At 39.9% G+C, this 17,982-nt stretch overlaps 1 protein-coding gene across 2 annotated transcripts in view; it reads right to left on the bottom strand.

The window, feature by feature from the left end:
* Positions 1–10,835: 10,835 nt before the first annotated feature.
* Positions 10,836–17,982, bottom strand: part of LOC149998005 (SKA complex subunit 2) — a 47,188-nt gene continuing 40,041 nt past the window's right edge. For both annotated transcript variants that reach the window (XM_090291011.1, XM_090291012.1), the window contains one exon: positions 10,836–10,974. In XM_090291011.1, the coding sequence (XP_090147137.1) occupies positions 10,955–10,974 (20 nt within the window). In that variant the 3' untranslated portion in view covers positions 10,836–10,954. The remainder of the gene's footprint in view (positions 10,975–17,982) is intronic.

Here is a 17,982-nt window from a genome sequence, read left to right on the forward strand (position 1 = left end):
GTTCTGTAAGTTATAACTATAACTTCATTATGTCTAGAATTTTTATAAAACTTAATTGTAAATCTCTTTGTTATTTCTTTTGAAGTGAGATTAAAATTGTATTAGTAGAAAGCTACTAAAGTTATGTAGCAAGTCGTTTTTGTCTCTAGCCCAGACTAGTGTGAGAATTATCTCACAGATTGGAATGACGCATTCTACAGCAGTGATTCTCAGCCAAGGCGGTTTTGCACCCAGGTGACACTTGGCAATATCCAAAGGCATTCTTAGTTGCCAGGATTGTAGATATGCTACTGGCATGTAGTGGGCAGAGGGCGGAGTTGTTCAACATCCTACAGCGCACAGGACAGCCCCTGTAACAAAGAATTATCTAGCCCAAAATGTTAAGTTATGTAACCCTGTGCTAGAGAAATAAAGACCACTTAATGCAAGTTTTTTTCAAGTACTTACTGTTTTGTATCTAATGCACTGCATGTGTACACATGAAAGCCTAGCTCATACGAGATATCTCCCACAGTGAGATTTATTTAATGTATAGAGGGAGCATTGAGGTTGTTTTATCATATATAAATTAGAATCACTGCCAAAAGAGCTGAATTTTTTTTGTTTGTTTGTTTTTTGTTTTTTGCTTGTGTCTTCTTTTGAAGGAACCTTGGTGGCAATTCAGTCGAAGAACTGAGGCCCGGGACATTTCAGGCCCAGCATGGAATGCGATTTCTACATACATTGTAAGTGAAATAGAAGATAAATACACGTGAAAAGCTATGGGTAAACACATTATCCAGTGATTGGTGAGCTGGGTGTAAGCCCAGTTTGAACTCTGAGAAGTATGGCTTAAGAGCCATTCATTTTTCTCAAATGAGGAAACTAAGGTACAAAGAGGCCAAGGACTTGTCGGACTCATAGGCAGGCTCCGCTTTCCCCAGCACTGACCTTCGGCGGGGGCGATAAAAGGCAGCAAGCAAATATCATTCAAAGTAGCATCGTCCTGGCTATCCCAGCGGTGCTGCTGCTCTGACTTGTGAATGGTCCTTGAAATTCCACTTCTAAATTGAACTTAGATTCCTGCTTACGTGCAAAGTTTCTAACTGTGTAAATGTACGGAACATAGGACTGAAAGAGTTTAAGCTTGGCTCAGAGTTCTCCTCAACCATGGGTCTCTTAAACGGTAAAGCAGGAAGTCTTCCTAAAAACCTGCCACAGGGCACATCTCTCCTCAATAACCCAGAATGTTATCTTTTTGAGAAAGTATGTAACTCTGAAGCGAATTGTCTGTGGCAATGGGAACCTTTGAGGTATGGGAAAATATGCTATTTATGTTAAGGTGTGCTGTGAAAAAACAGTCATAAAGAAAATACATCGCCGTAGCCTAATTCCAGTTTCTTTCCTGACCACTCGTCAGTAAGAAGTGTGGGTTTTATCCCCTCGCAGCTCAAAAATTCTGTGATTTCTCAGTGACACGAGCAAAGCATAATGCATATGTTCAGGGGCCTGAACAGGATTTTGGACTTATGGGGAAGATTGTCCCCTCCACCTGCCTTTGAAAAGACTGTCTTACCGTCTTATGGCTCAGAAATCCAATTTCCCACAGTTTCGGGTTAGATGCAGGTGTTCAGGGTGTGTCTGGAGCTGGACTGACAGTTCCCGCAGGTGTCCCATCTGTAGCAGCCTTCCTTTTCCCTGTTTAGTTTGCTGATCCCTAACTTGGGGAAAGAAGACTGAGGGTCAGTTTTCCTTTGGCGCGCGCATCAGAGCAGCAGGCTTCTGGGGTCCTCCCACCCAGAGGTCTCGGTAGTATGAGTACAATGTCGTAAACTCACCAGCTTTGCCAAGCATTGTGTAACACGGGGAGTTTCTCATAAGAACCTGAGTTTCACTATAGTTAGGAAGGCAGCACAGGAAGAAAAAAGGTTTCCTGGGTGCCATCCCCACTGTGTATCAGCACTGTACTAAGTGCCGGGGTACAAGGAAGAATTGGGCAGGGACTTTATCCCCAAGAAACTTTAAGATACTGGAAGGAGGAAGACAGATGTTGTTGGGAAGAATATAGGAGACCCATGCCAGCATCTCTGCAGCAGAGTAACGGGAGAGGAGGGAGACTAAGTGGGAAGTGGGGGGTGGGTTAGAAAAGATTCGTCATCCAGGAGGCACCAGCTTGCAGTTCTTCAGTTTCTGGGTTCATCTTAAACGACAGGAAAAGGTGTTAGAAATAAAAATACTCCTGTGATTTGCATAGAGCTGTACTGCTAGAACTAATTAATTCACAGTTATTTTCAAAAGCTTGTCACAATGCCATGAGTGTGTTCTGGAGGCTGGGCTCCTTTGTTTGGGGCCAAATCTTTGTTAGGGACAAGGCTAATTTGCTTCAGGAAACATCTGCCATGATAAGGTGTAAACTAAATTGCATCTTTTTCCAAAGGCAACTTGCCCAGGGAAGATGCCACCCCTCAAGGTGAGTCATTCGATCGTCTATACAATGTATTACTGGTGTTTTTATACGTTGAAACGATACTTTTCTCTGCATTAAACAAGTTTGTGACAAGTTTGAGGTAGACTTATCATAAACTGAATGAAACTTAAGCTTCAGAGCTCTTCACTTGCATTGGCGCCTTTCAAAGTTTTAGGAGGGGCACTAACAATTTTCATATTTCTAGTTTGGCATGTTTGTATTAGGATTTCCCAGAACAGATGATGCTCAAACTCCACAAAATCTTGATTCACCCCTGGGGTTCAGGTAATTATAATTCAGTAAGTTTCTTGAATGAAGTCTTTTTTATTTTTAAGTATATTTTATTGAGTATGTTGTTACCGTAGTCCCAATTTTTTCCCCTTTTGCTCCCCTCTGCCCGGTACCTCGCTTCCCCCAGTAATCCCACCCCCTTAGTTCATGTCCATGGATCTTGCATATAAGATCTTTGGTTTCACCCTTTCCTATATTATTCTAAACTTCGCCCTGTCTATTTTGTACCAACCAATTATACTTCTTAATCCCTGCACCATTTCCTCATTTCTACTTCTTCCCCCTCCCAGCTGATAACCCTCCAAATGATCCCCATACCTATTATTCTGTTCCTGTTCTGGTTTGCTTAGTTGAATTTTGTTTCTATTTTTTAGATTCAGTTGTTGATAGTTGTGTTTGTTGTCATTTTAATGTTCATAGTTTTGATCTTCTTTTTCTTAAATAAGTCCCTTTGACATTTCATATAACAATGGCTTGGTGATGATGAACTCCTTTAGCTTTATCTTGTCTGGGGAGCACTTTATCTGTCCTTCCATTCTAAATGATAGCTTCGCTGGATAGAGGAATCTAGGTTGTAGGTCCTTGCCTTTCATCACATTGAATACTTCTTGCCAGTCCCTTCCTGCCTGCAAAGTTTCTTTTGAGAATACAACAGATAGTCTTGTAGGCACCCCTCCCTTCGTAGATAACTACTTTTCTCTTGCTGCTTTTCAGTTTCTCTCTTTATCTTTCACCTTTGGCATTTTGATTATGATGTGTCTCGGTGTGGTCCTCTTTGGGTCTAGCTTGTTTGGGACTGTTTGTGCTTCCTGGACTTGTATGTCTATTTCCTTTGCCAAACTTGGGAGGTTTTCCTTCATTATATTTTCACATAAGCTTTCAATTTCTTGCTCTTGCTCTTCTGGCACCCCTATGGTTCAGATGTTGGTACGTTTAAAGTTGTCCCAGAGGTTCCTCAGCCTCTCCTCATTTTTTTCAATTCTTGTTTCCTCATTCTGTACTGGTTGACTGATTTTTCTTCCCTGTGTTCCAAATCATTGATTTGAAGTCCGATTTCCTTCCCTTCACCATTGGTTTTGTGTGGATTTTCCGTCATTTCACTTAGCATAGCCTTCACTTCTTCCCTTATGCGTTTGCCGTACTCAAGCATATCTGTCAAGCCTGTGAGCATCTTTATCACCAGCATTTTGAACTCTGCATCTGCTAGGTTGGCTATCTCCTCATCTCGTGGGTTGGCTATCTCCTCATCGCTTATATCTTCCACTGGAGCCTTGGTCCGTTCCCCCTTTCGAGCCATACTTCTCTGTCTCCTCATCTTGACAGGCTCCTGTGTTTGTTTGCCTCTGTGTCTTAGATAGAGCTGTTGTTCCTGTTTGTTGCAAGGGGTGGAGCCTAAGGTATTCATCAGTACAGCATGACCCGTTTCACCACGTTGTGATGCTGTATGTGGGGGAGGGGAAAGAGAGGTAACAATGCCGCTTGCTCAGCACTTGCCCCTTTTCCAGGCACTTCTCCCACTTCTGTATGGGACTGGCGCCTCTCTAGCTGTTGCCCTGCCCGTTGTGCCCTCAGTGAGTGGGTCTGCAGTCGTTCTAGGACCGTGGGGGCCCTCTAAACAAGCAGGCTCTGCTGAGAGACCAGCAGTTTCTTCCTCCACTCCAACCCCCACTGGTTTGCACAGTCAGAAGCAATGAGGCTTGATTTTCCCAGTGCCGGGCCTCTAAGCTGTGCAGTCTGGCCGGGAGCGCTCCCCAGGTGTCCCTCCCTGCTTTTTGAAATGTGTGACTGCACTTTCTGCCGGCCTGATGCTACCACCGCTGTAGCTGCTGCTGCTGCTGCTGCCACCACCACACTGCATCCTCTCCGCCCCAGCTCTGCCCCTCCTACCTATCTGGATGAGTATTTCTTCTTTATATCTTTGTTTGTTGGACTTCCATGCAGCTTGATTTTCTGGAACTTCTGGTTGTCTCTAGTTTTGAGGTAGTTGTATTCCTTCTTAGTTGTGGAGAGAGATGCAGGGTGTCTGTCTAGGACTCCATCTTGGCCGGAAGTCGTTGAATGAAGTCATTATATTATTGATAAACACTCAATGCACTGAGCCACACCAGCCAGGGCTGATGGCTTGTTTTAAAAAATTCTTTTAGCCCTGGCTGGTATGGCTCAGTGCACTGAGTGCCAGCTTGCAAACCAAAGTGTTGCTGGTTCGAATCCCTGTCAGGGCACAAACTTGGGTTGTAGGCCAAGTCCCCAGTAAGGGGCGCACAAGAGGCAACCACACATTGATGTTTCTATCCCCCTCATTCTCCCTCCCTTCCCCTCTCTCTAAAAATAAAACATTTAAAAAAAATGCTTTTAGCTCACTTCATTGATTCTAACGATACGAGCTCCATGATTTTAGAAAACAAAGGACTCTACAATGCAGAAAGGCTGTACCTCATCCAGGTAGAGCACGTTCACATTCTGGCTTGTCCGTGGTACATCCATATTGTGCCAAGATCATAGGCACTGAGAGGATATGAGAGGAAAATCCAAGCCTTATCCCTGTTGAATTATTGACCCCACTCTTGAGAATATCAGTGAGGTAAGTCAGGCCACACGCTGAAGGCAAATTGAGCAGTGATCACAGAGACACCCTAATGCTCCCCTTGTCTACTAACCTTGATTGGGTTCCTTTAGATAGCTGTGGGCAACTAAAGGATGCCCTTTTTGGTATGGACTGGAATCTTGGCAGCTTATTCTTGGGTTCTGAAAGGCATAAACAAGACACTAAAAATAGCAGTGAGGAATCTGTCCTTTAGGATCATCTAGGGGGGTCGTTTTATTTGTAATAGTACAAAGGTTTTGAGATTGTCAAACCCAGCAGCTTACGATGATACTTCTCTTTTTCCAACTGCATCTTAGTCTTCTCATTTATAAGAAGATATTTTCTTTCTCTCAAAAGCATAGTAATTCATCCTCTGCCCCATGTTTCTTTAACACTTACATTTATTAGGTGCTTATTATGTTTCAGGCAGTATACTTGGTACTTTTAATTATGATACAAGTAAGATATCGTGACTAAAGTTCTTAGAATAGTGCTTTGCACACAGTAAATGCTCATCACGTGTTACCTCAGGCTGTATCTCATTTTCCCAACAACTCTTGTGACGCAGGTATAATTATTCCCATTGGAACTCAGAGATGTTAAACAACTTACCTAGGCTTACACTGTTAATAAGTGGTAGAGCCACTTATGAGCTTTGCAAGGAATTTGCTATTCCTTTTGGCCATTATGAATAATGCTATTATGACAGTCCCATACCTAGGGATGTGTTTCTGTGGACATATTTTTAATTCTCTTGGGTGCATACCTGGGAGTGAATTGCTGAGCCATATAGCAACTATACATTTACCTTTTCTGAGGAAGTGCCAAACTGCTGTACACAGTGTCTTCACCATTTTGTATTCCCACCAACAGTGTGTGAGGATTTCAATTTCTCCATATCCTTGCCGGCGTTTGTTACTGTCTGTCTGTCTGGTTATAGCCATCTGAGTGAATGTAAGGTAGTATCTCACGGTAGCTTTGATTTGTATTTGCCTGTTTACTTCAGACATTAAGCATCTTTTCATGTGCTTATTGGCCATTTGTATATCGTTTTTGGAGAAATGTCTCTTTAAATCTTTTGTCCATCTTAAAATTTGGTTATTATCTTTTTAATGAGTTGTAAGCGATCTTTACATATTCTGGATATTCTAAATATGAGCTTTTATCAAATATACGAGTTGCAAATATTTTCTCCCATTCTTTGAGTGGTGTTTTCAGTTTTTTTTAATATGTTTTATTGATTTTACTGTTACAGTTCTCCCAATTACTTTTCCTCTGCTTCCCTCCACCCTGTGACCCCCCTCCCTCCAGTTGTACCCCCCACTTAGTCCATGCCCATTGGTTGTGAATATAGTTCTTCTCAACATCTTCCTGTCTACTCCACTCCCTCCTACTATGCTTAATTCCTGCATCATCTGCCTCCCTTTCCCCTCTTACCCCCTTCCTCCTTTCCGCTGACCTCCCCCCATAATGTTCCCCTACCTATCATTCTTTTCCCGCTCTCATTGCCTACTTAGTTTGCCTTTGTTTTGATTCCCTAGCTTCTGTTGTTGGTTGTTGCGATACAGTTTTCATTTTAATGTTCATAGTTTTGATCCTCCTTCTCCTAAACAAGTCCCTTTAGCATCTCATATAACAGTGGTTTGGATCTCATGAACTCCTTCAGTTTTACTTTGTCCTGGAAGCACTTTTTCTGCCCTTTCATTCTGAATGAGAGCTTCACTGGATAGAGTAATCTTGGTTGTAGGTTTTTGCTTTTCATTTCTTTGAATATTTCTTGCCAGTCTCTTCTCGCCTGCAGAGTTCCTTTTGAGAAATCAGCTGATAGTCTGTCTAATTGGGACCCCTTTGTACACAATTCTCTTCTTCTCTCTTGCTGCTTTTAAGACTCTCTCTTTATCTTTAATTTTTGACATTTTGATTATAATGTGTCTTGGTGTGGTTCTTCCAGAGTCCAGTTTTTTTGGAACTCTCTGTGCTTCCTGGACCTGTAAATCTGTTTCCTTCCCCAAGTTAGGGAAGTTCTGTTTCATTATTTTTTCACATAATTATTCAATTTCTAGTTCTTCTTCTTCACCTTCTGGCAATCACATAATTCAGATGTTTGCTCTCTTATAGCTGTCCCAGAGGTTTCTGAGCTCCTCCTCATTTTCCTCACGTTTTGTTTCCTCTTTCTGCATTTGTTGACTGTTTGTTCTGATTTGTTGATTTGATCCCTGGTTTTCCTTCCCTCACCACTTGTTTCATATGTGTCTTCGTTCATTTCAGCAGGACTAGCCTTCATTCCTTCCCCATCTTGATTAAGTCCCGCTGTTATTTCTGTAAGCTGTCTTATAACTATAGCTCTGAACTGAGCCTCAGAAATGTTATCTATCTGTTCGTCCGTTAATTCATGTATTTGCTTTCTAGTCAGCTGCATGATTGAGATCTCTATCATTAACCCTGCCATCTTGGCAGGTTTTTGCTCCCTGGGCGGGGCTGTCACACCTTCTCTGCTATAGGGGGTGGAGCCCCGTGCATTTGTCACTACCAGACAACCTTTCTCACCACACTGTGGTGCTTTGCGTGGGGGCAGGGGTGCAAGATGGATTCCTGCCGTTCTCTCTCCACTGAGAGACCGGGAGCCTCCTCCTCCGTCCCCACGCCCTCTGGGCCTCACAGTCCGAGGCAATGGGGTCTGCCTTCCCTGGCGTTGGAATCGTGAGCTGACGGGTTTGGTCTGCAGCCAGGGGTGCTCCCAGGTGCTTCTTGCCTCCCCTTAAATAGGGGGTGTCTGTGCTTACTGCAGTCCCTCCACCCATCGCTGTAGCTGCTGCCACCAGCACGGCTTGACTTCTCCGCCCAGGCTTCGCCTCTCCTACCTCTTCAGTCGAGCACCATTTGTTTATAACTTCATACCTTGGACTTCCATGTAGCTTTATTTTCTGGAACTTCTGGTTATTTCTGGTTTTGTGGTAGTTATAGTCCTTCTTAGTTGTGGAGGGAGATGGAGCGTGTCAGTCTAGGCCTCCATCTTGGCGGGAAGTCTGTGTTTTCATTTTCCTGATAGTGAGTGTCCTTTGAGGCACAAAATCTTTTTCATTTTTATAAAGTCTAATTTATCTATTTTTCCTTTGGTTGTGCTTTTAGTATCATATCTAAGAAACTGTTGGTCTAATCAAGGTCATAGAGATTTATCCCTTGTTTTCTCCTAAGGATGTTATAACTTTAGCTCTTACATTAAGGTATTTGATTTGCTTTGAGTTAATTTGTACATATGGTGTGACGTGTAGGCAGAGTCCAACTTCATTATTCTGCGTGGGGATATACAGTTGTCCCAGCACCATTTGAAAAGACGGTTCTTTCCACGATTGAATAGCTTTGGCACCCTTGTGGGAACTCAATAGACAACACATGTGAGGGTTCATTTCCGGACTGTCAATTCTGTTCCATTGATTGCTATGTCTAGCCTTGTGCCAGTCCCACACTGTGATTGCTGTGGCTCTGAATTAGGTTTTGAAACCAGGATGTGTGTGTTCTTCCACATTGTTCCTCTTTATCAAGATCATTTTAGCTATTCTTGGTCCCTTGAATTGTCATATGATTTTAAAAATCGCTTGTCAATTTCTGGAAAGAAGTCAGTTGAAATTTTAATAGAGATTGCATTGAAACCATAAATTGATTTGGGGAGGAGGGTCATTTTAACAGTATCATCTTCCAATGCCGAACACATCATGTCTTTCCATTTGTTTACATCTTTTAAAAGTTTCTCTACACAATGTTTTGTAGTTTTTAGTATGTGAGTCATACACTTCTTTGGGTATTTCATTCTTTTTGATGCTGTTATAGCTGGAGTTTCTTTCTTTATTTCATTTTTGGATTATTCATTCCTAGTGTATAGAAATACAGCTAATTTTTGCATATTGGTCTTGTATCCCGCAACCTTGTTGAACTCATTTATTAGCTCTGATAGTTCTTTCCTAGATTCTCAGGAATGTGTCCCATGGTCTTCCAATTTCCTGAGCATATTTTGAAGCCCTTCAGAGTTTTTATGGATATCTCATTTCTCAGCTTTGATTTTTAAGTTTTTTTGTTAGGCTCTCTTTTTTTTCTTTTCTTTTTTTTTTAATTTGCACCAACCGTTATCTGTTGCCTCCGCGGCTACCCTCTTAAAACTTTTACCTGCAATTGTTTTCACAAAATTGCCCCTGAGGAGAGAGGCTTTTGGTGCTACCCAGCTCTCAGTCACGTCAAAGACAAACCTTTTAAGTGAGTCTTCAGGGAACTACCAGACAGTTCTTTGGGAATGAGATTGTATTCCATTCTGTCCCCTGTGGTACTGGGCATGTGGGTTGTTTTTCAATGTTACCCATGGGATGGAGAGCAAAGCTCTAGGAAGAATTAAAGCAACACAGATCATTGATCTTACAGAAACCAATCACTTTTCTTGAATAAGTGTTCCCTGGATTCCTGCAAGCGTGCTGGTTAAATTTTCAGTTTAAAAACAATTGAGTCTATTTTTTCCAGTTGTATTTTTTGTTGCTTTTGTAGAAATGAATTTTCAGGTGTCCTTACTTCATAATTTTTACTGATTTGCCTACAACATGGTTTTAAACTTGACTATACGTTAGTTAAATATTTAATCGTGGGGAATGATTAGGAAACAGAAATAAAAACAGAAAATGTAATTTATCATTGAGGGTCTCCCAGATGGGTACATGAAATTTGAAAATCTATTTATTTAGTGGTCTCACAAGTAAGGTTAAATTACAAGTTATTTTAAACCCCTTTTCTTCATAGAAGTTAAACAGGCTTTGGAGTCAGAACTGCGTTCAATGCCACCTCTGCTTCTTACTAGCTTGATGACCTAGGACAAGCAATACAACCTCTCTGTGCCTCAGTTTTCTCATTTGTAAAATGGGGTAATAATAATATTTATCAGTAAGATTATTGTGAGGGTTACACTAATGATTCTTGAGAAGAGTTAACCTAAAAACAGACTTTCTTTTCTTTCTTATTTTTGCCTGTTTTGCTTGTTTTAAAGAGTCAAGAATAAAATTTATTTCAGCATTTGAAATAAAAAATTTTGTCAAAAATCACATTTGTTCATTTTATTGATATGTAGTTAAAATGTTATTTATTTATTAAACAAACATTTATTAAATACCTAGAAAATTTTAGGCACTAACAGTCCAAGAAATTGACAAGTAAACAGGTGATTACATGAAATGTAAGGAAGTTTGTGATATAAGAATACACATGGGAGTATGTAATGAGAGTGTGGTTTTCACCAGCTCCTCTTAAGATTTATCCCTTCTTTGGCTCTAAAACCAAGGAGTTGGTCCTATTTTTATTTTTAACTGGGGGGTTTAAACTGGAATTTAAAAATCTTTCTGTAGATGAAAGAAAAGCAACTTGAATTATGGAGGACGCTACAATAAGTATTTTCTGTAGAGCAAGAGCTTCCTGTCAGCGTAGTCACCTCTAGGGTTTTCCATCTGAAAGTTCTTTGGCATACTTTTTTCTTTGCTATCCACTTTTTTTTTTTTTTTTAATCATCATCATCTTCTTCTTCTTCTTCTTTTTTTATTTTCCACTTTCTCTTCCCCACTTTATCATTTAGAGATCTGGGTAGTTCCCCAACAAAGAGTGTTTTACAGATTCTCTGGGTGATCTATAAGTAAAGACAGAAAATAATATTTTTTTAACCTTCTAGTTCTGTACTAACAAAATGAATATAAACTTTCATAGCAGTTATTGAAAATGCAGATAATTTTTATTATATTGCATTTTTTTCAGAATCCTCAATCGCAATCCTTTGAGAAGTCTTGATGATCCCTATCTTTTCAAATTGCCGGCATTAAAACTTTTGTAAGTATTGCGATAATCTCTTGGTTTGTGAGATGATTTCTGCTCCTTTCTACTTTTGTCAAAGTGTTAGCATTTTGCATTTTGACTAAAAAGTCGTAATTTAAATTGTAACTGGTTTATTGCATAAAAGTTATTGGCATAGTAGCCCTGGCTGGTGTGGCTCAGTGGATTGAGCGCTGGCCTGCGAACCAAAGTATAGCCAGCTCTATTCCCAGTCAGGGCACATGCCTGGGTTGAGGGCCAGGTCCCCTGTTGGGGAAGCATGAGAGGCAGCCACACATTGATGTTTTTCTCCCTCTTTTCCCCTCTCTCTAAAAATAAATTTAAAAATATTTTTAAAAATAAAAAATAAATAAAATATCTTTCCCTATTGAAAAAAAACAAAGTTATTGGCACAGAAAAATGATTACGAGAGAATGCAGGTGGACAAGGGAGCCAGCAGAGAAAGGGAGCGATGTTAAAGAACACACACTGATATGTAACTTGAGAAGCATGTAGAAATACCATTGATCTCAGAAAGAAAAAAGGAATAACTTGTACATTATGTATTTTTTAAAGAGTAATGAAGTGGTGGATGCTACTGAGAATGAGAAGTAGAATAATGGCTAAAAAAAAGTAGGTTGTACTGTTCACCAACATCATTAATTTGATGATGCAAATAAATGTAAATTTCTTCAAGAAGAGCTCTCTGAAATTATTATCCACAGCAAGTAAACTTTTGAGCTGGCTTGACAGAGAAGCCAAAACTGAAGTAAGCAGATATTAAGTGCCCTTTCAAGTACAGAATTTTGTCTTTGGGTTCATTTGATGCATGTTTGGACTTTCTCCTTCAGAGACCTGGGGAAAACAGATGTGTCACTCACAACAGTTGAGCGCATCCTCGCGCTAAACACTAATTTGGAAAAACTGTAAGTTGATTTTTCTTATATTTATTTTCACTTAGTTGTTCTTTTAGGTTTGCCTTATTATTTTCTTAAGTCGGATTCTTATTTAATAAAATTCACTATTTTAAAGTATACAGTTCAGTGAGTTTTGAGAAATGTGTATTTATGTGCCACCATGATATTTGAGATACAGAATACTTTCGTCATACCTAAAAGGCTCCTCATGATTTTTTGCACTCAGTTCCTCCTCCCACCATTAGTCCCTGGCAAGTACCAATTTGATTTTTGTCACGATAGTCTTGCCTTTTCCAGAGTCTCTTATAAATGAAATCATGTGAAGCGTAGCCTTTTGGGTTGGCTTCTTTCAGTTAGCATAATCCTTTTGGAATTCATTCATGTTATTGCATCTGTGAGTAGTTCATTCCTTTTTATTGCTGTGTAATTTTCCAGTTGTGTGAAGATACCAGTCTGTTTAAGCGGTCATCAGTTAATGGATGTTTGAGTTGTTTCTACTTTTTTTTGGCCCTTCCGTTCTAAATGATAGCTTTGCTGGATAGAGTAATCTTGGTTTCGGTCCTTGTTTCTTATCGCTTTGAATACTCCTTGCCAGTCCCTTCTTGCCTGCAAAGTATCTTCTGAGAAATCAGCTGATAGGCTTAAAGGAACTCCTCTGTAGGTAACTCTCTGCTTTTTTCTTGCTGCTTTTAAGATTCTCTCTCTACCTTTACCACTTAGCATTTTAATGATGGCGTATCTTGGTGTGGTCCTCTTTGCGTCCGACTTATTTGGGACTCTCTGTGCTTCCTGGACTTGCATGTCTATTTCCTTTGCCAAATTAGGGAAGTTTACTTTCATTATTTTTTCAAATAGACTTTCTTGCTCTTCCTCTCCTGCTTCTGGCATCCCTATGATTCGGATGTTGGTACTTTTGGAGGTGTCCCAGAGTTTTCTTATTCTCTCCTCATTTTTTTAACTTCCATATTTCTCCATTCTCTTCTGGTTGACTGTTGATTTCTTCCTTATGTTCCAAATCATTGATTTGCACCCTGGCTTCCTTCCCTTCACTGTTGATTCCCTGTGGATTTTTCTTTATTCCACTTAGTGTAGCCTTCATTTCTTCCCTTATGCTTTTGCAGTACTCAGTGAGTTCTCTGAGCATCCTTATCAGCAGTGTTTTTGAAATCTGCATCAGATAGGTTGGCTATCTCCATTTTGTTTAGTTCTTTTCCTGGAGTTTTGTTCTGTTCTTTCATTTGCACCATATTCCTTTGTTTCCTCAACCAGGCAGCCTCCTTGTGTTTGTTTCTGTGTACGAGGTAGAGCTGCTTTGACTCCCTGTCTTAGCACATCTGTTAAGTTGTATGGGGTGGAGCTTTGGGTATTTGCCAGGGCGGGGCAACCCATTTCACCACTCTGTGGATCTGTATGTGGAGGAGGGGTCAGAGAGAGGACAATGCCACTGCCTGACTTCTGGAGGCTTGCTCGGCACTCACCCTGCTTCCAGTCACTTCACCCACTAGCACCCCTCTAGCTGTTGCACTGGTGGTGGTTCCCAGAGTGGGTGGGTTTGAGTGCATTCTAGAACTGTGGGGGCCCTCTAAGCAGGCTCTCTTGAGTGACAAGTGGTTTCTTCCGCCACCCCAACCCACACTGGTTTTTATAGCCAGAAGTTATTATGCTTTATATTTTTGGTGTTGGCGCCCTGGGCTATGTGGTCTGGCCTTGGATTGGGATCACTCGATCTTTATGCACCACACATGAATGTAGGACTGCCTGTTCTGCCAGCCACTGGTGCCAACTCACCAGCACCACACAGTGTCCTTTCCGCCCCGGCTCCACCCCTCCTACCCATCTGGATGAATATGGCTCCTTTAAATCATTGGTTGTCAGACTTCCATGCAGTTCGATTTTCTCACAGTTCTGGGTGTTTTTTGTTTTGAGGATAGTTGTGATATTTCTTATGCTCGTGCAAGGGGCTGCTGAAGCATGTCTGCCTATACCTGCAACTTGACCTGAAGTCCTTTCTCTGGTTTCTTAAGATGGAAGCTGCAGAAGCTGAGTATTGCTTTAGCAACATCCCACATATTGACATCTCATGTTTTCTGTTTCAGTCAGTTCAAAATAGTTTCTAATTTCCCTTATGAATTTTTTCTTTGACCCATAGGGTTATTCAGAAGCATGTTTTTTAGTTGTCAAAACTGTGGACTTTTTTTTTTATAGATCTGTTAATTTCTGATTTACTTTCACTGTTGTTAGAGAACGTATATTGAATAACTAAAATCCTTTTTAAATTATTGAAACTGACTTTATAGCCAGTAAATTCTGGTAATAGGCCAGAATATGGTCTATTTTGGCAAATCTTATGCGTCCACTTGAAAAAAGTGTACATCCTGCTGATTTGGGGAGGAGTGTCTTCTACACATCATGTACGTGGATAGTGTTCTTCTAGTCTTCTATATCCTTGTTGATTTTCTATCTACTTGCTCTATCAATCACTGAAAGAAAATGTTAAAGTATCCAATTATAATTGTGGATTTGTTTGTTTCTCCTAGTCATTCTCACTTTCCTTCATCTATGTTTAAACTCTGTTATCAGGTGTATAAGTTTCTAGGTAACGTCTTCATTATTTGACATATTTATTTTGATGAAATATAGCCTCCTTCATCCCTGGTAATATGCTTTGACATTGACTTTGTCTTATGGAAATATCTCCACTCCAGCTTTCTTTTGGTTAGTGTTAGCATAGTATATTTTCTATCCTTTTAACCTATGTGTATCTTTCTATTGAAGTTGGTTCTTGTAGACACATAAAGATGGCTTTTGCCTTTTTTATCTAGTGTGACAACTGTATTAGACCATTTCCAATTAATGTAATGATTGATGCAATTACATTTAAATCTACTGTCTTGCTATTTGTTTTTTATTTGTCCCATCTGTTTGCCTGTTGCTGTTGTTTTCTTTTCATTTGTGCTTTTGGATTGAATACATTTGAGTATTTTATTTTCTTTGTGGGCTACAAAGCTATAGCTCAGATTTTGTTATTTTAGTGATTGCTTTATGGTTTATAGTATGCATCTTTACCTTATCACAATCTATCTTCCAATGATATTTTATAGTTTCATCAATGGTATAAGAACCTTGCAATAGTGTACTTCCATTTGTCCCTCCTGGCCTTTGTGCTGTTGTTTTCAATACATTTTACTTTTACTTACATTATAAACACTACACTATATTTTGTGTTTAAATAATCAATTATCTGTAAAGATATTTAAATAATAAGAAAAATCTTACATATTAACCTAAGTCACTTCCAATTCAAGTGTCCTTCAGAATTTGTAATAATCTGTATTTCCATCTGGTAACATTTTTCTTTTGCTGAAAACGACCTCCTTTAACATTTCTTACAGTGCAAATCTACTAGTGGAGAATTCTTTCAGCTTTTGGATGTCTGAGAGTATTTTGGTTTTGTTTTTGAAAGGTCATGGGTAGAGATTTCTAGCTTGATAGTTGTTGGGTCCCCTTCCCCACTTCACTATCTCAAATATTTTTTTTGCACTGGGAGTTTTGGCTTACATTATTGCCAACAAAAAAATCTACTGTAATTTTTATCTTTGTTCCTCTTATATAGTGGTTTTATTTTCCCCCTTGGACTGATTTTAATATTTTCTCTTTATTGTTGGTTTTGAGCAAATTGATTATGATGTGCTTCAGTATAGTTTTGGGCATAATTCTTGTGCATGGACTTCACTGGCCTTCTTGGATCTGTGAGTGTTCAGTATTCACCAACAGGAACGATTTGGGGCTATTTATGCAGATTTTTATGTCTCCCCCCTTTCATGGACTCTAAGCACACATACATTAGGCCACCTGAAGTTGTTGCCCAGCTCCCTGTGGCTCTGTTCATCTTTGTTGTTGGTTGTTTCTCTTGGCGTTTCATTTTGTATAGTTTGTATTGCTACATTTTAAAGTCACCGGTCTTTTCTTCTTCTGCACTGTCTAATACGCCAGTAATCCTACCCAGTGTCTTTTTCTTGTTCTTTTTGGTTTTTATATTTATGTAGGTATTTATTGCATCTTTCCTCCATTACCATTTATCCCCCCTCCAGTGTCTTTTTCAGTTAGACACTGTAGTTTTTAATCTCCAGCTTCTTGGAGCAGGCACTATTCCTAACAGTGGGTGATATCCAGTTATTCTTCTCTCTGATCCTTTCATGTGGTTCTTTTCCTGGGCTCAAACAACTCTTCACACACAGGCACCATCCAGTACTTTGTTGAATACTCAAGAGATCTCTCTGCATATCCCCAGAGTGCTTGTCTGTGTACTTCTTTTCTTTCCTAGTATTCTGCTTTGTGCATTCCAGTCACCTTGGTTTCCCCAACTCTCATATCCATTCCTTAGGGAGTTAACCAGTCTCTGTGGGTTTTTTTTCTTCCTTACATCATGACCTGGAAGCTCAGAGCAGTAAGTTAGAACAATGCATCAGAGGGCTTACTTAATTTGTTTCCTATCTCTTGGGAGTCACTGTCCTTCATTACCTGAATTTCAACTTCTTGAGAACTGTTGTTACATATATTTTGTCTGGTTTTTAAATTGTTTTAGGCAGGAGGTCAAATTGATCCCATCTTGGTCTAAAGTCAGTTATATTCTCCCCCCTGCCTCAATAATATTTTTTAAGTCTGTTTTGTTTTGATCCAGAATCTAATCAAAGATCAGGTATCACATGTCTTGTCTTCGTTTCCTTTAATCTAAAACATTTATCTACCCTTTTTATTTTCTGTCTCTTATGACACTGGCATTTTTGATGTGTCTAAGATGGTTGTCTTATGAATTGTCCCATAGTCTGGATTTGTCTGTTTGCTCATGATCAGATTCAAAGTAAAATATTTTGGAAGGAATACTACGTAAGTGATGTATCCTTTCTACCTCATCATTTTAAGTGGCCTATAATGCTAAATTTGATCTTTTGGTGAACATGGTATTTTCCAGATCCCTCCATTGTAAAGTTATTTTTTCCTTGGTAATTAATAAATAATCTGTTGAATGATGCTTTAAGATCAGTGGACATTCTCCTCTCAACTTTTTACCCAATTGTGCATCAGTAATAATTTGTGTCTGATCGATTACTACATTGGTGGTTACAAAGTGACACTCTTTTTCTAATTTTATTATTCCTACTACATTTATTAGCTGGAATTATTCTATAAATAATAGTTTACCTATTTTCTTTTTGAGTATTATTGTGAACTCATGGGCTCTTCTTTAAATTAATTATGTTATACCTTATTATCATTATTCTTTTGAATGTTCATATTGCCCAGATTTGCCCAATGCAATCTGCTACTATTTAACCACATAATGTTTTTCTTTATGCCCAGAGTAACTTCTAATACATTTACCACTCACAATTAGGGATTTATAAGTTAGGGACTTATCCAGAGCCTTCTTAGAAGATTTCCCCCTCCTAGTGCACTCTCCACCCAAAGTGAGACTTCTGGGTTGGGAGAAGGAGATACATCTGAATTATAACTACAGATCAGAGTGTCACCTGATTCTAGTGCCTATCACCTTTAGTCTGCCATTCTTACTCTTCTGTCCTCCCCTCTATTTATTGACAATATTCAAGAGAGCAAATGGCTGCCCTGGCTGGTGTGGCTCAGTGAGTTGGAGAGGTTTCCTGTAAACCGAAGGGTCGCGGGTTCCATTTCCAGCCAGCCTAGGGTTTCGCTGAGGGTCCCGGTTAGTTTCTCTCTCACATAGATGTTTCTCTCCCTCTCTCTCTCCCTCCCTTCCCTTCTCTCTAAAATCAATAAGCACGTTCCCCAGTGAGGATTACCAAAAGAATAACCGATGGCCAGCTGATGCCCCCCAAACTGTTCAGGTGGGAAGCCCCCATAACGCTTCTTCGCACAGCCCTCTGGTAGCCTCT

This window comes from Furipterus horrens, unplaced genomic scaffold, assembly GCF_987537825.1.
Source record: "Furipterus horrens unplaced genomic scaffold, mFurHor1.1.pri manual_scaffold_11, whole genome shotgun sequence".
NCBI classification, from domain to species: domain Eukaryota; kingdom Metazoa; phylum Chordata; class Mammalia; order Chiroptera; family Furipteridae; genus Furipterus; species Furipterus horrens.